Source organism: Tenebrio molitor, chromosome 2 (assembly GCF_963966145.1).
Source record: "Tenebrio molitor chromosome 2, icTenMoli1.1, whole genome shotgun sequence".
In the NCBI taxonomy this organism is placed as follows: Eukaryota; Metazoa; Arthropoda; class Insecta; order Coleoptera; family Tenebrionidae; genus Tenebrio; species Tenebrio molitor.
In genome coordinates, this window is record NC_091047.1 from 19,629,250 (window position 1) to 19,654,216 (window position 24,967).

The 24,967-nt window shown below is 34.6% G+C and overlaps 1 protein-coding gene across 4 annotated transcripts in view; it reads right to left on the reverse strand.

Moving 5' to 3' along the window:
* The window catches only part of LOC138124486 (protein turtle homolog B-like), a 272,071-nt gene that overhangs the window by 5,306 nt on the left and 241,798 nt on the right, over nt 1-24,967 (reverse strand). For 2 of the 4 annotated variants that reach the window (XM_069039528.1, XM_069039527.1), the window contains exons 7-12: nt 12,030-12,174; nt 8,563-8,693; nt 8,350-8,509; nt 3,059-3,352; nt 903-1,199; nt 454-771 (exon numbers count right to left, since the gene is read on the reverse strand). In XM_069039528.1, the coding sequence (XP_068895629.1) occupies nt 454-771; nt 903-1,199; nt 3,059-3,352; nt 8,350-8,509; nt 8,563-8,693; nt 12,030-12,174 (1,345 nt within the window). The remainder of the gene's footprint in view (nt 1-453; nt 772-902; nt 1,200-3,058; nt 3,353-8,349; nt 8,510-8,562; nt 8,694-12,029; nt 12,175-24,967) is intronic. The other 2 variants (XM_069039529.1, XM_069039530.1) reach the window with 2 other exon arrangements.

The window sequence follows — 24,967 nt, forward strand, 5'->3', positions numbered from 1 at the left end:
TTGTTCTTATTGGTTGTGAAAGAAAGCTATAACAGTAGAAACAATGACAAATCGATATGACACAAAAACAAATTATAAATTACTTACCTCCAATAGGAAAGTGTTTATGAAAATTATTTTAATCATACTAGGTGTTCGGTTTTATACAGGGCACAGTTCCCTCACTATTCAATTTGAGTGCGCATCTGCAGGTTGTAATATTGTCAGTCAGTATTGGCACTTGTACAAAAGTAAAGTCACTGCTACTATGATAATGGGATTATTTAGCTGCCAACCATTGAGCAACAAAGTAAGCTTGAACCTACTAAACATCTCTGGCCTATCGACCAGTCCGCATTTAAGGAGGATGACCACCACTGTTAATCCCGAAATGTTAGGGTAGACGATTATTAGAGCAAAGCATCACACTACAACCCTCATACTTGATTAAAGATCCCCTTTCAAGCGTCTTACCGCCAGTTCTAATCTGGGTGTTCTTAGGGGCGTAAATAATATTTGCATCGCTCATTATCGATGCGGCATCCTTAGTTCTAACAAAGAGTAACAAATCGTCGCATCTTTGCGGCATGTTTTTAAAAATAATGTCGTCGGGAGTTTGCGACGTGGCAGTTCCGATTAAAATGCGGCTGTCTGCGTGGAAGACCTGGAGGACGTAGGTGTTGCGTACGTCACGTTTTTTCTCGGCGACTTGACATTTTATCCGGAGATAGAATTGACTTTGATGGACCAACGTGCAATTTTCCGGCGGTAACGGTTTACTGGGCTTAACAACTACAAACAACGAAAAAGAGAAATGAAAACATCACAATCACAGCAAACGCGAGTCCGTGATTGTCTACGCCGACATGTTTGCGACAGTTTTTCGAAATTGTTTAAGTGAGAATGCGGAGAGTCTAGTTTACCTGTGTGTTTCTCTGCCGATTTGAGAGTGAAAGCGTGAAGGTGGGAGACGTCGCTTCTTCCCTTCTTGTTAGAGGCGTAAAGACCGACGTCGAACCCTAGCCCGGATTCCAATCCACCTACTGTGAAAATGGGATTTTTTGACGTGACGTTGCTCACCAATTTGCGTGTCTGCGTGTCGTACACTTCCATAATGAATTCTTGTTGTAAACCACCATCGAAGCCTTCGGTACATTCCACGTGCAATGATTCCGCCGTCTGATTAAGGATCGTACAGTTTGAAAGGGCGTCAGGTTTTCCTGAAACGCAAAAATCCCACCGCCTCGTTCGATTCACAAACATTCATTAAGAAAAACAGATTAGGCTGATCTCTCTTTTTTTAATTAGTTCAGCTCGATGTGATGCTGTGCTGGCCCTTGCCAACTCTTCGATTTCTACTCGAGAATCTGACAAATACTTTCTCGCTGATTTACAGCATTCAAATTGTCAGATCCGTACTTCCTCATTTTTATTTTTTACACTAAATGTTAAAATGAAAAATATTCATCACAAATAAAAAATAAAAAACAATTAAATGTTTTGCAATATGTATATTTTGTCAGTGCTTACGAAAAAGTTATAGTATTCTTAAAATTGTATTTATTGAGAAATTTCAATTTTTTATATTTTTATTAATGGACTCAAACCTAACTATACTTACTTAATAAAAATAATAATATGTAATAAAAAACACAATGAAAACAAAAAATATCAGGTGACTATAAAAAGTTGACTATTTTTGATCAGTTGGCAAGAGTTTTGAAATCCTACTGCTTTGGCAAAGCTGATGTTTAAATCAAGACATTGGCGTGCACAAAAGTAATTTTGATTTATTGTTAATTAATTTTCTAAAATAAGCGCGTACGCCTATGTCTGTTGTGAAACAAGGAATCGCATTGCTAAAATGAAAAAATGTTACAACCGTTTCTAGTCACTTGGTATTACGACTATGTTCACTGCAGTAACTGTTTCTGGATGTGAAAAAGCATTTTTAAATTTGAAATGAAATGCTCACTTCTCGTTTCATCCGGCAAACATTCCAAATTTAATATATTCAATTGATTTAATCAAAATCCGATTAGTAAAAAAAGCCTCACGGCCAGAATTGCCTCTAAAATCGCTTTTGACGCGGTTATTCTTACCAAATTATATTTCGCACCCCTACAACATGTGACGCACATTTTTCGCTTTCAACATAATTTAACGTGTCTCGAATTTTCCGACGTAAATGATTGAAATGGAAATCGACTAAAATAAACGCCGAATTGGGGTAGATGAAGTAAACGTTTAAATGACTGCGTTAAAGGGATGCTCACGAACGAATTATTTGAGAGGTTTATTTTAACGACGTGTGCAGCAGTTAATGTGCAAAAAAGAATAATCTTTAGAACAGTTTCAATGATGTTGGTGGTTATGAAGCGTTATTGTTGCAAAGCTTAGGGGTTGAGAGTGATTTTGGAAATCTTGTAGCGAAATGCAGTGGATTTTGGATAATTAGAACAATCGTTTATGACGTTCCGAATGTTGATAAACAGAAAAAAATTGATTTATGTAACACTAATAATTTCTTTCGTTTCTTACAACAAAAATCGCTTAATTCGGACAATTTTTCTATATTTTTCCATCTAGGGGATGGTCACGGGGGAGATTTTCCGTGCCACGGATGACAGATCCGAGATGGGAGATACAAAGAGATCCACGGGAAGTACAGGAGATCCGGGATGGGAGTTCTAGGAAAGATACAGGGAGATATGTCGTGTGATCAAGAAAATTTGTTATTGAGTAAAGCTTGGAGATGAAATATATCTTCTCTTCTTTGTGTCGTCTAGAGTTACGTCATTTGCAAACTTTAATACAATTAATTTAGAAACTACAGCATTTAGATTTTTTTTTAAATCTTCCCCAGGTTATTGTGAGACATTTTGTTGTAATTTGGAGCGCGGTTGCACACATGTTTGCATGAAACGTCAACGTCCTAACCTTACTTTTTGTCATTTGCGTTTTCTGTCGTTAAAAAAAAGATAATCTGTAATTTTTTCTATTGTTTTTTCCGTGTTATTCGTCAATTGTATACCTTGATGGTTTACATTACGTGACGTTAAGGGTTAAGGATACGTACCGGCAGGATTTATGTAGAAGATGCAGGGTTCCTTTTGCATTCCTATTTCATTCCTTCCCCAACAGAGCAGCGTTCCATAATCCAACTCTGTCATGGGTTTATAGGCGGCGGTGCTTCTTGTTCTTTCGCTGTGAATTTGATTCTGCGGAATGTCGACCGTATCGGCCGTGTTATTAAATTTCCAAATAAACTGAACATCCGTGGGGTTGGCCTCCAACTCGCACAGAATCCGAGCAGTTTCGTGCCTGGCCACCCCAAAGACCTTCGGCTGGCCGGGTCGACAAGTCGGAATAACTGGCGAAAGGCAAAGAAATTAATTGTAACAAACGGCCATCAAAAGAGGGACACGAAAGTAAGAAGCGCGCGAGAATTGGTCCGAAGGCGCTCACACATGATTGATGATTGTGAGTTCATTTTAATGCGGCGTGGTCGTCGGGACTAGATGCGAAACTAATAGATCAAATTCACTATGCCGGCCGAAACGTATCAAAAAATTTACGAAACTGCATGAAAAAAAGTTTAATATACGCAGCGAAAGCAAATAAATCACAGCGGAGTGTGTAAAAATACCTGGAATTGTAAGAATACACAAACACATCCATCATTTTCTTTGGGACATGCGAACGGACAACCTCTTAGGGTTTAGAAATCGGTTTTGCGGAGTTGTGATTTAAGGCTTTCGTAAACAACTACTATCTAGAACATGTCACATAAAAAATCTTATTTAGAACGAAATAAATGCTATAATATCGAAGTCGAGTTTTTCGCCAAGTCTGCCACGGTTTATGCTTTTAGTGGATTTTATTTTCTTCCGCGTAGGTAGGAGGGGACGGGGGACACAATGCGACCCCGCTCCACATAAATTCGTTACTACGTAATAAAAAATAAAGTGTGGCGAAAAAGCAAATCACGACACAATTTTTTTAACGTTGCTCTGTGGAAAAACATTTAAATCCTAATATCTGTCGTTTGCATCGATAAGGAGGCAAATTGCTTCGCCGTGTTTCTGGTCATCAATTATGCTCAAGTCTGTACCATTTTATCAATGAAGGTTTGCCGTTGGATTTAAACGGAAGCTCGATTATGGTTGAATTACACTCTTTAGTACCAGACCAAGATAAAAATCTTAATTTTTATTGTCACAGTTATTTCCGGTGCATTCAAATGTTTTTAACCACATCTGACGTCCAGTTTGCAACCAGTAAATCGGTAAAGTTAGAATTTTAACAGATGCTCGATGGAGAAATTCACTGAGACTCACTGAAACCTCATATTTTACAAAAGTTAACAACATGAAACTAATGATAAACATTTTTAAAAGGGCAAATTATATTGTTTGAATCTATTTTGTTAAAAAAGTTAAAATTAAAGGAGAATGGAATACCGTTCCCGATAGCATGAAAATCGATTCAAAATTATTATAAATCGTCATTGCTGGCCATATTCTAACCTCAGTACGTAAGCTGTCAACAACGTTCTTCTTTGTTTCTTTTGTTGCACTCATTTATGCTGTTTTACCATTTCAATATTTTTGCTTTGCAAATCTTCCATTCTGCCAAAATTGTTCGCTTTTTATATTTATTTTTTCAAACCTTTTTACGATTTGACGTTGGCAATACCTGTGTCAAATTATATTTAATTTTTTAATTTTCAATAACTCAAATATTAAAAAATCCAATTATGACTTATGTTACACTATAACTAAATAAAAATATATGTTTTAAATGTTCATAGAATACTTTACTGCAACATAAAAATATACAGCGGCGAGCAATAAATTTTGGTTGTCTGTCATTTTAAAAATTCGTCGGATTGTCACAAATTAAAAATTTTCCCTGCTTGCTTATGTCCACTGTCAACAAAATGTCAATAATTCTTTGAATATTAAATATACAGTTGAATTAAAAAAAAAAAACGAGATATAAAATTTTTTCTAATGTAAATTTGGTTTTAAATATTTGTCCGTTAATTGTTTCCTTGACAGTACCTATCAAATAATTTTTAAAAATGTCAATGAATTATTTATTTATAAACTGACATACTGTCAAATAATTCTTAGTCGCGAGCAATAAATTTTGGTCGTCAAGGTCATTCTTTGATGCAATCGAAAATGCTCCATTGTAAAACAGTCATAAATGTCATAACCTATCATCATGTTGTATGACATTAATTGTCATTTTGTTCTCATTTTTTTACACTTTGTTGACATGGGCATAATCAGGCAGGGAAATTTTTTAAATTTGCGACAATCTAACCAAATTTTGAAATGACATTGACGACCAAAATTTATTGCTCGCGACAGTACCTGTTTCTAAAAGCCATTTTCAAACTATGACAAAAATAAAAGAAAAAACGTCTTTTTTTTTAATTTCCGATTTTTTTTTTAAATTCAGATGTATCTTATGTTTTAAATGTTCATAGAATACTTTATTGCAACATAAAAATATACAGCGGCGAGCAATGAATTTTGGTTTTCGTCATTTTAAAAATTCGTCGGATTGTCACAAATTAAAAATTTCCCTTCGTGATTATGTCCACTGTCAACAAAATGTCAATAATTCTTTGAATATTAAATATACAACTGAATTTAAAAAAAAAAACGGGAAATTAATTTTTTTCTAATGTAAATTTGGTTTTAAATATTTGTCAGTTAATTGTTTACTTGACGGTACCTACCTATCAAATAATTTTTAAAAATGTCAATGAATTATTTATTTATAAACTGACACAAAATAATTCTTACTTGTTTCTAAAAGCCATTTTCAAACTATGACAAAAATGAAAAAAAAAACTCATTTTTTTTTAAATTTTCCGTTTTTTAAAAATTCAGATGTATCTTATGTTTGATTTTATCAATAAGATTTGACAACGTTATATGATATGTTATAGGTTATGTCCGTTTCGCACTAGAGCACTTTCGATCGTGTCAAAGAATGATACTTACACACTGGACACTGCAGTGATAGGCGAATTCCTTTCTTCCAGTTCCTCCCACCAATTCTTTCATTTTGCCCTATTGGGGTGATATTTACAACAGGAACATCAGAAATTATATCTAATCGGTAAATGTAACAGCGCTGTTACATGCAAATAGCTTTTAGTTTTGGATTTATTAATTAACGAGTTTGTAATTGTCTTGTTGTGGCTTGATGGTGCTTTAAGACGTTGGTTTGCAAACCAAGTCCCGTAGCGGTAATCTTCTCAATTGACGTTCACAACGTCAGCTTGTCTGTAATCTACATAAACCCGTAAGTGGTGTTGGTGTAACGTAACATTGTCGCTATAGTGTATAACTGTAGACTGTGCTAAGTAAAAGCGATTAATCTTCATTTTTTAATAATGCAAACGATGTAAAGTGCTACTTTTGACGGGCGTTACACGTTAATACTTTTTTAAATCAATTTTGTGAATTTTAACATTTTTAACATACACTACTGACCATTAATTTCAAAACATCTAGGCCAAAGCAAAACAAATTGAAATCTCTCTCAAGGAGTGGACAAGAACTACCGTCCACAAAAGACAAAGTGGTCTCCGATTTGACTTCGTATATTCTTCTTAGGTATCGTAGAAGACACTGGAAAGAGTAGATGTCCACTGATTTCGTCAAGACTTAGTTTTGGTGTATAGATGCATTCTACATTTCGTATTTACCACAGCTTCGGCGAGTTAACAGTTGCGAAGTGCTTGACCGCACTTGCGAGCCTCATTGTCTCCATTTGGGTTCTTCTAACGAAAAATGCCTGCAATGGCGGCGAATGTAATTAACGCTGGAAACGCAACGCCCGACTGCCTCCGACCAAACAAAGTGAAACATTACAATGACAATTTCCCTAAATAAAGTTGCGATTCGTCGCCTCCCAGAGGCAGGAAGTTGGTAATACAAATATTGATATTCGGGGGGTGGCAACTACCACCGTCGGGCCGGAATAAGCCGCCAGCGGTAGCATGTGTAACCGCCATTTCCTGTTACATTTCGCCGTTTGAGCATTCACAAGACACATTACAACTTCCACTTTATTTGTTGATTTATAACCGAACTTTATCTTTGATTTCGCTGAAAACTCCAACGAACAGTTGGGGCTCACTTATGTGCGTTTTGTTTAGCAAATAAAAGCGCCCGACCAACCCTTTTGTTCTTGAACAAACAACTTTGTAATAATGAGCCGCTCCGCAAGAATTATTAAAATGATAATCAAAATAACACAAATCAATTTCTTTTATGGTGCAACTGCTCAAATTGAGTCTATTGTTTGTGCTCGCGGTTTTGTGAAGAATTTTATGGCGAAAATTGATTCGAAGGAGTGTTTGTTCGACCATTTCGCTGCCTTTATATTGTTTTAACATCATCATTTTTTTGATACCTGCTGAGGTAATAAAATGATTTTTATATTCGTCCCGCTTTCACCAATAGTGGCGAACACGCGAATATAACGAATAAAATCAATTTCATTCAAAATTATACGTCATAAATCACATTGTGGTCTCCGGTTTCCTTCGAACGTCAAATAAATCATTCACTCACCTCAAAATTGATTTTTATTGGTGTTTGGTGAAAAAAAAAATTGTTTAAAAGTTGTAACTTGAACACTTGGCCAACGGACTTTTTAATTAATTTTACCACTCGCGATTGTAACTCGTTCATTACCCTTAACAGATTTTAACGCGAATATTTCAGACACTTAATTATCGCAGCGGTTTATTTGCAAATTCATAACAATGATTAATCGACTTGGTTCAAAATTTACACTAGTTTCAGATTTTAGAAAATCCTTCTCAATTTCACAATTCAACCTGGCACACTCGCTTGATTATTATTTTCGTTGTTCTCCGCCTAACTAGTTTCCACTATAGTGTTGACTCAACGAGCGTGTAATGATGGGTATTAATACTCACGAATACAATAGCCATTACACGCGAGTAATTTTCAGACAAAATGCATCACAACAGTTTTGCAACCCTGATTTGTATTAAATTAAATGAAACTGTGACGTTGGTTTGCAAATTGAAAATTGTACTCCGATGGAAGATACTTGAAATGAGAGTATTTAGTACCTACGACCGCTACTGTGTCAAACTTCCCTTGACCATCAATCCCACACCCATTGTACGTACAACATAAATTAAAATCCGAATCGCACCCTTCAGGTGTTATTTACCCCTAAATATAAAAGTGAGTTTGAGTTTTCCGCTCCACTAAAAATAAAATTTCGATTGAAATTATTTGTGTGGAGCGATTTTGCTAAAACCTAAATCAATGCAAACCCGAACTGTATTCATTTCCCACTCACATTTAACGTCGAGTTGAACTGGATTGCTTTCTCCATCCCCTTCCTGATTATGTCCAACGCAGGTGTAATGTCCAGATCTGGCCTTAGTGATCGATTGAAGTACCAAGCTCTGATTGCTCACAATCGTGTTTGCTTGTGCATTATTATACAGTTGTTTACCCTGCAACACACGTCATTCAAAACCATTTGCCACAGTGCAAACCAAACACTCACATTATGCCTCCAACTGACTTTATACACCCACGGATTGGATTTGATGTTGCATTCAAAATAAACGTCCACTCCTTCTTTGATGACGCTGCCGTTGAGCGTGCTTCCCAGTTCTAGCGAGACGAGGGGGACATCTGAAATGAATAATATTGCCAAAAGTATTAGAAAAAGATAATGAATATAGTGTGCAGAGTTTTTATGACTTAATGGAAGTCGGGCGAGCGGAACGAAGTTAGGGCAAAGGTTGTCAACGTTAAAAATGTCAAAAAGCCTGCAGCGTATCATGATGGATAACACTTTTATTATTTTACATGATGGCGGCAAGAACGGCTTTGTAAACAATGTAAGGCGGTTGTTTGCGTCAGGAGGAAAGAGACAACAGAAGATTTATTAACCATAGAAAAAATATCCAGATCGTGAATTAAATCTGAAATTTATTAAATCAACGGAATCATTTGGGTAATACGAGGACCATAGGACATGCAAGGACGAATTATTTTAAATATACAGGGTTATTGACACGAGAGTACGAGCCGTACGAGTCTAACATGCAACCCAAATTACATTTACATTACAAAAACCATTGGAGCCTCTGAAATGTAATTTGGGTTGTATGGATGTTAGGCTCGTACTCTTGTGTGAATAACCTTGTATAGTCTAGAAATAAAATTGCATTTGAACTTTTTTTTAACTACAGGAGGTGTATTTTTTATACAGGGTGAGCAACAATAACTCTTTCAGTTGGCAATAAAAAATTTTACATGAAATTTTCAAGACTGTGAATTGTGCCTATTTATTTCGGTTTGTTTTATTGACACTATTGACAGCTGGTATACATTTCATATTTAAACGTCTTGATTTTTGTATTCTTTTATAATAAAATGGTTTTCTCGTTGGAACATGACATAAAAGTCACCAGAATTTATTGCCAACTCAATCAGTAATTGTTGTTCACACGGTAATACATACAAGGTTAGTCACGAGAGACTTCCCATGAAAATTATGCAACTGAAACTACTTCCAATGGTTTCTAGCTTCCCAAATTTATAAAAAGTAATATGTACTTAAATCAACGATTGCTGGTCCTTAGTGTCTGTCATGTCAGTTTTCACATTTATATTAACTTTTGCTCATAACCTCAAGCTACTTGGATTGTTAACTTATTTCGAATTAAACAAAATATCAAGTTCTAGGGGTTTCTTGTATTTTGGGTTGCATACAACGAAATTTTTATCGGAAGTCTCTCGTGAATAACCCTGTATAATGATTGTTTTACACGGTCAAAGAAATTGACGAATAAATTCATAAATTAATTTCTGAAGAAATTCATGAATAAATTGAAAATGTGATAGTGTTTTACACGGTCAAAGTTTTGCGCACGATAAACTAGGGACTTCTGCACCGCCAATGTGTTGCCAACTTTATCCACTAAACTTGTCGGGGTGACAATGTTATGACAGTGCTATATTATTATTTAAATTATCTCACCTTTCAATATCAAAACAAATAAACACTATAATATAAACGATGACAATAATACGCCGGTTGTCAAAACGATACCCTCACATGTGACTTGACAGTCTTCACACTAAAGTTGGTACAAATTTATAAACCGCAATGTAACTAGAATTCTCCAAAAAATTCACGAAAAATTAGAGCTGGTTCTATTTTGACAATTTATTCATCAATTTATTGTCGTCAATTTATTCATAACAATTTTGTGTATTACACACAACAATAAATTCAAGGTCAAAAAATGCATCTACTTCTTTGACCGTGTAAAACAAGCATAAGGAAAATAGTATTTTGGAAAGTCGACATTGGTTATTTTAGTAACATCAAATTTGGTTTTTATTCCATTTCTTTATCGGTTATTTGACACTTTGACGCCCTATTGAGGAAAAGCGTGAGATATAAATTAGTGGATATTAAATTATAATAAAGGATGATGTTAATTATTACTGATTTTTTGTTATCGTGTTTGTTTTTATAGAAACTGCGGGCCCATCATTGTTTTTATTTCAAACAGCGAAGAAAATAAGAGCAGGTAATGATGTTTAGTTTTCGGATCAATTAAGCTTTAAGTTTCTGCTTGAATTCTGATCGACATTAAACTTATTAGAGCTTCAGTGTGGCAGAGAGTCGCCTCTTTGCAGCAGAAAATAATGTCGTCGCCTCCCTTCAATCATTCCGGCAGTGGCGGCGTTAAATTTGCATAAACAAAATAGAACAAGTGTAAACGTGGCGCCCGCTTTTGAAACGGCGCTGCTTCTTTGCTGACGGTGCCATTTGCGAATGTTTATGGCCCTTTTAACCGCACAAATACGGAACGTACAAACAACAGCGAATTGTTAAGTCGAATCCGCAACTACACAGTGTAATTACGAGCAAATAACTTTCGGCGTCATCATCTGATCCATAAAGCGACTTGTCGAAGAGGAAACTAATTCTAAACTCATCCACCCTTTTTATTTATCTTGTGTCTGTCCCTAAGTACGAAATAGTCGAGGGGTTAATCAAGTTGTGGGGCAAAAAATCGCCGTTTCCAACTTTATGATGACTCCTCCTTCCCTGGGGAGTGGTTACTCTTGGCCTTATTTAATGTGGCGAGATGTTAAGAGCTGTAAACTATGGTGCGGTGTGCATATAGAGCGTTTCGCTTTCCTCACACGAGCCCTTTTGCCCAAATGGAGAACAAAAGCGTGTGCGTTGTAAAAGTTTCGCGTTAGAATGTTTTTGCAACGAAAAAGTTGTTTCAGTTCCAAGTGATTCCTCGTGTAATGGGCTGAATTAACTTGCATGGGCGCACATTAAAGAGGGGCCAGGGGCGGACTCGTCCTCTGCTCGCATTTGCGAGTTGGGTTGCCTACGTGAGCAACACCGCCGTATCTGTAATGGAATCTGTCTTGTTCGCTAATTAACAGAACCCCCCAAAATCGACGGAACATAAACAAGACATTATGCATTTTCATTTTTGGCAAAGGCTAATCTTGGCTTTGCATCGGCGATGCTGCGATTACGCAGACTGGGCCACGTCAGTTGCTGACCAACAGACCGTGGTGTAAATTAGGAGAGAATATCACTCCAACAAGTACAATAATTAACCGGGAGCGTAAATAGAGCCGGCACTTAGTCGGTAACTGCGGTCCAGATATGGTCTAATTTATACGGAAGAGCATCAAAAGCAGATGAGGTGGTCAGTCGGCGGTTTCCATATGAAATCCATTATGGACGAGGCATTAAACTCGTGCGAATTTATCTCGAAGCAGGAGTCGCTCTTGTACCAAAGGGTTCAATTAAATCAGAACGAATGATGCGAGCTAAATTCGGAACGTGCCAGTCCCTCAGTAACTCCCCAACTTTAATTTAGTCGCTAACACATCATGCTCGATATTGCTCCGTAATGCAGGAGCACAAGTTGATAATTCGCAGTGCAGGGAGGATTAATAAAGTGATAATGCAACACTCACGGTAAATATCGAGCTTCCATCCGTCTTCGAGACCGCTGTCAGAGATGTGCGGTTGTTGACCCCTGCAAGACAGATATTTTCCTCCGTCTTCGACAGTTGGAGTAAACGTCAGCACGCTGGTTGTGGTGTTGAGGTCGGGGCTCGTCTGCAAAGGCGCTCAGCGTAAATAATGTTGTCCCAAGATGTTTTTATTTAACATTTTAATGAAGTCGGAGTAGACATTGACAATTTATATAATAAAAGTAGCTGGAAATGAAACTGGATGGGTAGGCAACCAAATATACAAATTACCTTGAATACAAGATTGATCTCCGTAAGGAAAAGCATGGTTTTTGCGTTACATAACTAGTTTTGAGCATGTAAGGATTACGGTTTAGTGTATTTTCGATGACATTTTAAAACTAATTGTGAGATTAACTCCACTGGGATGGTGTATGCAAAGTATGGATTCTTTTCTATGCGCCAGTAGGAGCGGCAACCGAATGTCGCAGAATAAAACAAGATACGGAAAATATAAAGATATCCCGAGGAAAAAAGCCGGTGATGGCAAGAAGTTTAACTACGTCACGTTTTCGCTGTATATATTCATATTTCAACATTTTTGCATTTTCTGTGAATAACATTCTTATTATATTATAATGTGGGGTGAATTTCTTTCGGTCGCCACGCCATATTTTTCCTCGACGTCAAACTGTTCGTTTTTTGCTCTTTCTTTGTGATGAACTCGACAATTTTTTCGGGTACAAATGTAGCTCTGACACCCATTTAACATAAATACACACCAAGAAAATTTATGATACACCCCACGTCAATAAAACATGAACGAGTGGAGCATATTAAAAAATTCATTGGCTGTTGTACCTGCTTACAGCATGTTGAATAATTTTTGTTATTGGAGTTGGTTAATGGATAATCGAAAGAAAATTATAAAATTATGAAAAATAAACAACTGAAATAACTTTTAATCGATTTGAATAATACAGTTTTACTAATTTGAAAATAATTTTCCGTTATTGACGTTTTGTGCATGGCTGGAAGAAGGGAATGTTTTTCCGCATCTTGGGCGATTAAGCTTAATTACGTAATTTTAGATAAAATTATTTGCGTAAATGGGATGGACCCAAAACGGTGCTAACATTTCAATTGGTGTAAACCCACTATATTAAAGTCTGACGAAATTAGCCCGGCGCATCCACCATTTTTGCACATTCAAGTGCTTTTAATGAATGAGCCAGTGTGCATCCGGGATGAAATTATGCAAAGCAAATGGCAGCTTTAATCCTCTGACAAATTAGATTGGACTCACAGAAGCGAAAATAAACGAGAAGAGGTTTTCAGTTTAGTTTCGGAAAAACTGCAATCACGGATGGATATTTACTGTGTTAACAATCTAATTTCGTTGATACAAAACGTTAACTGCGTCTGCCGGGTTTTTTAGTCGCGGAACTTTTCGCAACTCGAGTTTTAATTGTGTCGACGCAATTTGTTCCGTACAAAAACTTGTCTCATAACTTGTCACAACGATTATGACATAACGAATCGGGAGAGGGATAATTTGATTGGACTTGTTTCAAGTCCTTTCGTATCAGTTTATCCATAGCGTACAAATAGGATTGTGGCGTTGAAAAGTGAGATTGTCACGAGACTTCTCTGACAAGAAAAAGCGGGTTAATAGAATAATACTCGAGTTGTTACGTCCGAGTGGACCGAACTGACGTCGATTGGATTGGGTTTAGCATGCATGTCACAAAGGGCAAAAAACTTGGGCTTCAGACGAAAATGCGAAAGTATCCCAGCAGAGTTGATTCTGTTTATTTTAACGATCACATCACAACTTTATTCTACTCCTGTTTGCAATTCCTGCAATTCTTATTAGTTATTACATTTTTCAGTTATTCGTCGATGAACTTATCATTTAAATATCTGATAATGAAAAATATTTTGCTAGAATTTGTCCATTATTTCGAATCAATTTTGTCACAAAATAGAATAATCAGTAACAAGTGGTTTAATTATCATCGATTATATTTACGAGTGAAATCGAACTGCAGATTCACTAACTCTGCAGAATATTTGTTGCTTCATTATTTTCAACTGAAAAAGTACAAGGAGGGTGTCGAATCGATTAGATCTTGGTTACATGATCCAGCTTCATCGTAGTGACAAAAGAAAAAAAGTTCATGTAAGTTTTTCCGTCTAATGAGAGTCCTACTAGACAAATGCAAGTGTCTTCTCTACACAGATGTCTGAACGTAGAAGTGTACAAAAAGCGTCTGCAATTGTTTAACATGAAACAGGTGTTGTTTCATCACGATAATGCTAGACAGCACTCTGTACAAGAAGTGCTGCAGAAGCTCACCGAGTTAAATTAGGTGGGCATACGTTACATCCATATAACAAATATCCAATGTCTAGTATTTTTTGATAATTGCACGTATAAAGTGTGCACTAGATGTAACTGGAAAGTATTAAATATATAGTTGGAGGGTGTTAAATTAGTTTTATTTGATGTGTCCACTTACTTTAAAAATTGTTGATACCGTTTCGAATGACGTCCTGAGACGTGCAACAGAGAAGATTGTCTAAAATATTTTAAAACATAAAATACGAGTATGTCTATTTATGTAATTTAGTATATTGTGAAGCGTTCTAAAAATGGTATATTATGTTGATGAAGGACAAAAAACTGGAAGGACATCATGTTTTAGTCGGTTACTACAAAAAAGAATTCATTAGAAGCCCTAAATATAAAGAAGGTTAAAAGTATCAAGAAAATATGGTGCAAATGTATATGTTACAGTGAAAGTACACCTGTGACGGTAAAAAATACAAAAGAATATTGAATTTCCACGTGAAAAATGACTAATTAGTGTAGATAATTACTATAGCGTATTAGTAGTAGTGATAATAGGTAAGATTGAGATGAGTTACGATAAATTTTATTGCAACGCTGTTAAAAAATGCACTAAAATGAAAAAACCGTCTCCATTTATTTAATTTGTTGCAGAATTGTTCAATTGTTTCAAAGCGACTTGTCTTGAATATCTCAAAAATTTTAGCACATTTTTAACAAAATAATAATTGATGTTTTCTCGAAATATAAACTGTTAATTTGATTAATTTTTTGTGTAGACACCTGTTTTCTAACGAGTAACAATCGGACACTAGTTTTGTGTAAATTCAAAAAAAGATTATGTTTTAAAATTATATTTTTTATTAATCGGGCATTTTATTACCAGTAGTTTATTCTTCATTTACTAGAAATCGCTCCATAAATAATAGAGATATACCTGACCTGACCTGAAAGTCTTAGGTGGGACACCTGTATAAACACGTGATATGATTAATAAATCGATGATATGACTCCTGAAACCGGAGCAGCTCGGTTTCCCTTGTAGATATCGTTGATGATAATCATGTCATTTGTTATACTTCGTTCAGCGAGAGATTGGGAGATTTTAAATTGTATTAAATTAACCCAACGCTAGAAAATGCACTAGAATACATTAATTAGAGCATAATTTCAGGGAAAAAATGTTATTGCTTGAAGGATATATTTCAAATTTTACGTGTGCTAGGTACTATTTTGTCTACGTAGAATTTAGTGATTTTTATGTCAACCAATATCTCGCTGGACAAACTATATATCGAGTCATTTTTTAAATTTCACCTCGTAGTAGGCGTTGAAGTGTCGATTGTGAACGCACCACTCGTGTAAAACGTAAGATTTAAACAGCTGATCCGTGATCCGTAACCTGTATAGTGCGTTCACAATCGACTGTTCAACGCCTATTATGAGGTAAAATTAAAAAAAAAAAAAACAAAACACCCGATACATATTAGGTACGGCTGATTATTTCATTTTGTGAGAAAATCAAATTTGTAAAACTTTTTCTTGATCAGCAACAAATTTATTGAAAACACTTTTAGCTCACCCCTTAAAATCTGTTTTAATTTATTGATGAACGACAAATAATGACAAAATTATTAATTAAAAAAAATATATTGCAGAGTAACTATTGTAAAATAAGTAGGTATTTTTACAAAAATATTAAAATTTGGCTTGGATTTGTTACGTAAAATTTTGAATGCATGTCTAGTGGAGAACCAATAGGAAACAAGCACAGCAGACAGACACTTTTTAACCTTTAACGTGGCAGTTTTCAAGAACGCCGAAAAACATGTCTGCACAAAGGAAGACGTGTTTGTCGTGTGTGCAATTGCGGAAAAGCCCCCTGAGAAGAAAACGAATAGCTACATAAAAGAATATTGAGCGCATTATATATTACGCACTTAAGACGTCGAATATGAGCAGTAGAAAACAAATAAAAGTTGAAAGGGCGTTTTTATTAAATTACAAAACAGAGAGACAGTGGGTCTCCGCTTATTGACATTTCGTAGCGAGATACATACTTGATATAACCACAATATCAACGCCCAACCGACCAACTTTTAGATCGCATTTTCTCAAAATATCTAATACGTGCCTCGGCTAGATTTCTCAACGTGCGCGTTCACCGCACAAAGAGCGACGATACCTCAACTATTCATATCTATACATGCGGAGAATTTCAAATAACATAATAAAAGATGTAACGCCCTTCTCGAAATTATACCCGAAGCGATCAAAAGAGATTTTTCAATGTCTTCCTGGCCAGTGGTGTGTTACAAAAAAGATACAGAAAGAAACGTGTGGCTCACCGCATTTGCCAACACGTACGAGTATGCTGAATAACGCAAGTGAAGTCTTCGAACGTTCTTAAGTTGGCTTAGAGGTGGAATTAACCTTCTTGAAAGTTCACCATCTACTTTACTAAACGTTTAAAATGTATGTATTCTATTTGCAGGACTTCTTCTGATCTCTGACGGCCACGATCGAGACTGGCCACACTTTTGTAAATTTTGAAAATCGTAATAAACAAAAGTTACCGAAATTGGTGAGTTAACCTGTTAAAATATTCGCGTTGATTTTCACAACACACCAGGAGTGTAACAGAAAATTTATTTTGAGCGACATTTTCGTTGTGGATTTAATAATTTATTCAGAATAACAGAACGAATAAAATTCAAGTTAATTTTTGTTGTTGGGTTAAATAAAAACGAGATTTGGTGTGATGCAAGTTTTCGGAGGAGAGAAAATTGTTCGGTCTGAGAGATTAAACGCGAAGAGCGAAGCAGCATCAGTCAACTTTATTGTGCGATGATAAACAAATTTGTAAAAGTGTTTACAATTAAAACGGTCGAGGCAAGACCATTAAAATTGTTATGGCGAATCCAGAGGAAAAGACCGTTAATAACATCAACTCCACGGCAAAAGCGACGACTTATGATGCGGGGCGGTGGATAAATGCTCCGGAAATCCTTGCCATAAATTGAATAAAAGTAAATACACTGGGTAAATTTGTTAGAACGGAATTGGGAAACAGAAGGAATATTTTGGAATCCAATAAGAACTCGACTACAATATAACATCCTATTAAGTTTGTGTCGCTTCACAGGAACGTACCTCGTCGGATTCCATATATCGCGATTGAATCGTATTACTTGAGTCTTTGATGGGTGAATTTGTAGCCCCTGCACCCGGCTGCAACAATATCCGATACCGTGAAATATTTGCTGAGGAAACATAATTTACAATGTCTTTACTGGCCAACTTCAGACGACAACAAGACGCTCCTGATGAAATTTATATCGTTTGATCCCAAAGTTGCCATGAATTTCATCACGGCAACCTCTCTTATTTTTGTTATCTTTCAAAATAACGTATGAAATTTTAACTCCGGCCGGCCTGTGTAGTACAAATGTTGCTCAAAGCGGAGACGACATTTCTTAAATAAAATAAAAAACTGAATCTTTTATCAAGTCTCTCTCGCCTTCTCATGCTGCGGTGTACATAATTCGTCAACATTAATATTTTTCTAGAGGAAGGAACGTATTTTCTTTAAATTAAAACGATATTTTCCTGTTTTTACAGCTCGATGTGCCACCAAATTGACAAGAAAGATGTTAACGCCAATTTGCTGAATGGCCCCAGAAAACAAATAATTACTCTTGTGTAATTCAATGGTATTTAATTTTTGTTGTTGTTTTGGGAGTTTTTCAACAACGTCAGCATACAATAATCACCTCTTTAACACAAGATTGTCTTGAGCGAAAGTTGAAAAAATACTTTTCAAGTATCCTCAAGAATTTTAATTCCATCTCTAGATAATAAAGGCTGTGACTGAAACGACTCTCCAAAATCGGAAAATGATATTGAGAACGCAAGTTTCACTTCATTTTTTTTATTCAGACTGGGAGATTTGTGTACAAATAAAAACTCTCCAGTACTAAAATAAATCCAGTGATCTTCGTATGTAAAATGGTAATTTTTGAACTTTTGAACTACTCATGTTATACATAGTTATAAAGTAAAAAATAATTACGTTATGATAAGTAAATAATTTATAAACATTTCGTGGTTACGAATGCTTTCTTCAACACATGTAAATCTTTTGTTACTGCTAAGAATAACAGCATTTCGTCTGTCCTCATTATGAGTAATAAAGACTTGATCGGAGTTTACACAATGTCGCATTTATGGCACATTATTCGTTAGCTTCTCCACAGTAGATAAAATCTCAATTGAAATGTCATTTAAACGGTATCTCACAGTTAAAAAGGGAAAATTGTTCCAGCATCCCAGTCGTAAACAAACATTTTTCTTGTTGTGCCTTTTCTTCAGTGAATGTGCACTCATGTTTATGTGTAGTGTGTTGGATTATTGATCAGTTTGCATAAGAACTATTTGTTGTCAAAGTATTGCGGCTTTTAAGTGAATTGTTTCTCAGCTGTGTGTAAGCTGAGAGATTTAAAAATGAATTTCGTTTTTTGATTGTGCAATGTTGGCAATGGAAACGGTTCCAGCAAAAACATCATATGCATATATGTACTCGTCTATGTATACAGACTAATTCACACAACTTTCCGACCCTAACGAAATTTAAATGCAGCCAGTAATACGTTTTTCATTCATAACTTGATCCAAAAACATGAATAATTTTAAACTTTTTTATGGTGGACATCCCTCACAAAAGTCTTAATTATAAAAGTTTAAAAATAATCGCAGTAATCAGTAATCGACAATATTTTTTTTATTTAAGTAACTGACTCATCATATATGAATATCATATCGACCCTTTCGTCATTGGAATTGGAATTGTCAAGTGATTTTCAATAATATCAGGAGTGTCCAGATTTTAGTAAATAAAGGTAATCAAGTTATAACTGAATAACTATCGGGCGTTCAAATGAAATCCTGGGCTGGTAGGCGTTCAGAACAGTATAAAGTTTAAACTTCCCGCCGTTTGACACGAATGACATTTGTTTATGTTTAATCGGGACATAATTCAACATGTTTGTTTTCAGCAAAGAGTGCCCTTAGATATTTGCTTCGAGAATAGGAATCATTACGTTATTCTATTTTTGATGTAAAACATTGCAAAGAAAGAAAAAAAAAAGGAAAAAATTGTTGGCTCTAAATTTTAGGTTAGCTGTCAACATGCTCCAATTAATCTACGCTTTAAAAAAGCACAACAATTGACGGTTTCCAACGCCTTCCCAGCCCAGGATTTCATTTGAACGCGCGATATTACTGGCTGCATTTCGTTAGGGTCGGAAAGTTATGTGAATCAGTCGGTACATTTTAAATCCTTGTTTATCTATATCTACTTGATTTATTTTATGCTGACATTTGTGATTATTGGCTTTTGCTGTTGAATCTGTTGTTTTAATAATGAATATAAAATTAGTTTTAATTAAACCATTAAAGTGAAATAAATGCAGTGCTAAATTTATTAATGTAGAATTATTTTTAACTAAAATACTTAATAAAATTGGTGGTTGCTGAAATATATTAGCAAATTGGTATCTTATACAGGATATTTCACGAGTGATAATGACCTGGACGAAATTGAAAATGCAACCCACAATACACTTCCAAAAAAAGCTGGATATTTTAATTTCAATAGAAAATAAAAATCTTCTCAAAGGTTTCATCTTTTCCTGTTAAAGAAAGAAGAATGCAATAATATAATAAAATAAAAATACTAAATTGAAAATAAATTTTACCTTTTAATTTTGGAAATTATTACTCATCGTTGACGTAAAGTTTTCAAAATACTTTTGAATAAATGTAAAATTTCTGTCAATTATAGTTTTTCATTTATTATTATTATGCAAGTACATTTTTACGAAATAAATAGTAGAAACATCAAATAATAAGCACAAACTAACATTTATTAAAACATGATGCAAGTTATAAAATTATAAAAGAATCAATGAAAAAATGTATTGATCTTTAATTTGCAATTTACTGAAAAATAAAAATATATGTATAAGGATCTGTACCAGGTGCAGCAAGTTTCACTTCCACCTTCAAAATCACGACTTCTAATTAAGCAAAATTAATCAAAATCATAATTTTGCTTTGCATCCTTAATGGCGGGAGTAGCTTTTGTGACTTTCTAAACGAATCAGTTAATTTATCTATTACATTTTAACCAATTTCTAACAAACAATTTGCCGTTACATTTAATTCCTCCACTATTTTGCGAATCGTGAAGATCTCGCAACTAATTTAATTATTGTAGTTAGCTCTTGGCAGCGAAAGTGTAATTAAACGAAAACATAAATATTATTTGTTATCTTGCATTATAATCCTCATCACATCTTGTTTTTAATTTCAATTTGCTTCGCCATGCTTAAAACCACATGCTTATTAATTATACACTAAAAGCACTAAATTATTTATAGCCTACCACGTCCCTCTCGATTATTTTAAGCTTAATTAAAAAAAATAGATCCTCTTTTAATTAAACCCGGCATGTAGCGTTACGTAAACTGTGCTCGTTCTTTTTCGATTTATTGTACCACTCGACATTTGATTAAATGAGGTTACATTAGCCCATTTCTACAGAGTCGAAAGTGAATCAGGAATCTGGTGTAAATTATTCGAATGTTAATTACAGATAATGAAGCAAAATACGTGATGGATTTGACAAAAAGGACGTAAAAGAAAAAAATATCTCACAGCGTCAAGGCACTAATTAGAAATTAATTGAAACTTTCTAGAATTTTATTGACAGTTCGGTTTAATAGAGCAAGGGGAATTACCTATAAATAAAGATTTTATATGCAGGGGCGCACACCGATGGCTATTTCAGTAATTTATTGTTGGCGTATTTGAATATTATTAAGAAAGCGATTCTTAATGATAATGGAAAAGTTTGTAAAAAAATAATTTGATAGAATATATTTTTTATTTTGGGGGAATCCCCTTAAGATTTCCAGAGAAAAAAGTATTTGTGCTAATATATTATGTTCAAGTCTGTATGGTTTTGATGTTATATTCTTGTCTGAAGAGATGAAGACACTGTTAAGAATATTTTTAATTTGTGTCGAATTGAAATGAGACAATTTACTCCTCAACAGAAAATATTTCTTGGAATCCTTGCTGGTGAAAAATAAAAGCGGCCTTTCGACGTTCAGGACATCGTCAAAGGCAGCGAAATTTCTTGGAATGTATGGCCTATTACCCTCTTCACACTTGCACCGACGCCCATAAGTCATAAAACACGTCACCAGTTTACAGGTAATAAACGTCTGTTACCGACCTCCCCACTTGTTACGACGCTATTGCTTATAGGATTTAACGGGAGTGAGGGATTGTGCCATTGACAGGCGAAAAGTATTTTTATTATTTTCCATAAATGGTATGATTGATCGATCGTGTCGCCAGCTAAAAATTAAATCGACCCGGCTTAAACATAAGGCACGGCTTTCAAGCGCATAATTGATTTTATTTCACATATTGGACTGCACAAGATTTATGACTTGCAGTTTCACGTGAAATTCGGTTTTTCTATTATTTAATTTCAGTGCAGCGAGCAAATGGGGATTGGATTGCACAGATTAGCACGGAATATTAAATCTCATGGAGACTGCGTTTTCGCAAGTGAAGGTTTGCAAGCTGCAATGTTGTTCACTAAGAAAATAAAATTTTACATGGTCAATAAATGTGAACATAAACTTTTTTACAACGTTTACATTTCTTTTACAAGTTGGCTTGGATAATTGTGAAATGGTATTACGCGTGAGAGAACAACATTGAAATTGATTCAAAGTTCAAGTTTACCGTTTCACGTAAAATATTCTTTATGTCTGAACTTTCATTAACTTCCAATTCGCAGAGAAGTTGTGTCTTGATAGAATTTTTAATAGAAAATTTATTATTAATTTGATTTGATGTCGGTGGGTCTTCATTATTTTTTTATGAAACAAGAAACATTGTAACATAAAAAAGTATAAACTAAAAATGAAATGCAAATATTACTGTTAAAATTAATGTCAACACGAATATTTAATAATATGTAATAGGTAATAATAATAACACAAGGGAGGTGAAATAATGGTACATATCACCAGCTTTAAATCAAAATCTTACAGTTTCAAGTAGAACAATTGTTGCAGATGTAGGTCTGAACGATAGGACTGTTTTACTTAAGTAAGATGACGAGCTTGACCAGGTAAAAATGCAACCCAAAATACAATTTATAAAGCTATTTCGATCCCTATTACATTAGATATCATAATGCACATAAAACATAGATAGCTTTTAACGCCAGCCTAATGAATGTCAAGTTCTGACAGAAAAATACGTCTCTCAACAAACAATAATAATAAGCAATTAAAATCACAAAAGTAATTGGTATAAGAAGGAAATAGTATATTAAAACATGAGTTTTATAAAACTTATATTAAGACACGAGTCAGATTTGCAGCACGACTGCCGCAGGCAGGAGTGCCTGTAGTGTAAATGACGAGTGCTCTGATGTTTTATAAAACGAGTTTTTTATACTATTTTTTCTAATTTGCATAATTATTAAATACATGTTTTTTTTACAAATAAAATCAATTTTGGTAATTTAGGGAATTTTGTGACAGTTGGTGACACATTTATTTCATGGTTAACATTTAAAGCTAAATTCTAAATTTGAATCTAGACTAAACATAATTGTCATTTTTCGCAAGTGAAATTGCAATTAAAGATGAATTATTCAGAAATGCGGCAAATAGCAGAGAATGACAGAGTCAATTTGCTGCCCGCAATGTGTGTTACCAACTAAAAAAAGTTCCTAGATTTCGGATGTGTTAATCGCTTATTAACGCATTCAACACGAATGCGTTAACAGCTTTGTTAAAACAGCAAATTAGAAAAAAATAAAAATCTTATTGACTGAAAACTATAATAAATACATATTAAGATATTCGATTTTTTATATTTTTTATATTTGGTTTTTTACGTTCAACTTAATTTTAAGGGCGCTATAAAGTTGGAAGCGAAAAAACAAAAATGAATCATCCTTGAAGTAAAAATCGTTCACTGTACAATAAAGCTGAAAAAGTTGTTTCAGAAATGTTTAAACAAATTTGAAAAGAAAAGGAGAATGACCCATTTACCATTATAGTCCCATTTAACCGATATTTTATTACCACCTAAACATGACTAGTGCAGATTTTTCGTTTTCCTTTTTACATCCTTTTCTGATCCTAATTTACAATTGCAATTCTTGTGTTTATTTTATCATGAAATGAAAAATGCCAATTTCAATAATACGAGTAAAGTTAGAGTCGTAATATGTACTAATTGTTTAGTGTGTAATGCAAGTCATGATGTAGAACTAATGTTAACTGAAGATCATCCCACTTTTATTTTTCATGATGCTTTAAAATGTAAACCGTCTAAAACATTTCCTACACAGAAACTTAATTATAAATCTGATTTTAAGAAAGTTAATTACCATGAACTTTACCAAGTCTTATGAAACGTACCTAACTCACTAGAAAGATGTTACAGAATATGACGCTTTTTACAGTAAATTGTACTCTGCACTGGATATTGTTGTATCTTGTATTTTACGGCAGAATATTGTTGCCCTGTGTGGAAGAACAGTACACGTGAACAAAATAGATGCTCAATTAAATATGTACCGTACTTCATACTGCACACATTATTCCGTACGATATTACAAGAAAATATATCACAAAACGCATTTGGGATAAATTTCTAAACTCACCGAAGATGTACCCCACACTACAAGACAAGGCCAATTTACCACCCTATAGATTAAAATCACGTAAACCACTTTGGAAAGAAGAATTTCTCATGCAACCATTTTTCACATCTGATTATTGGAAAGCAACCTGACAAGACGTAAATATTTTCACATATTATAATCCCAAGTGCAAAATTTTTTTGCTAATGAACGAAAACATCCATAAATGAGGTCAGAAGACCAATTATTAGCAAATAAGAGCACGAGACGAAGTCGAGGGCTTTTATTTGATAATAATTGGTCTTCTGACCGAATAATTTATGGATGTTTGAGTTCATTAGCAAAAAAATTGCCGATATTAAAATTTTGCACGAGGGGTATACGGCTGATTATTTCCTGAATAGAATGAAACCAAACGCATTATTTCCAATTCTTTTTATTCAAAATAATAAAAAAAAAATCAGGTACCGACATTTTTTATCAGATTATTGCACATGTGCATTTTAGAGAAATTTTATCGGGTAATTTTTTTGTTTTCTCGTTTTGATTGGTCAATATTTGTCACGCAGTTGGTTGCTAAACACATGAAGGAAATAATCAATAAAAATTTAATTGAGGATCCTACAAAACATTTTATCTACCCAGGAAAATCTGGTGCGAATTAAATCGCTTCACAACTGGCCATGGCAAATGCAATAATATGCTGTTTCACTGGAACATTCGTGATGATAACCCTTCTTGTGAATGCGGCGCAGAAAAATAAACCATCCAACACATTGTGGAAAAATGTCCCCTTACTAAATTCCAGCTTCATAATAACTACCGAAAACGCCCTAAATTGGC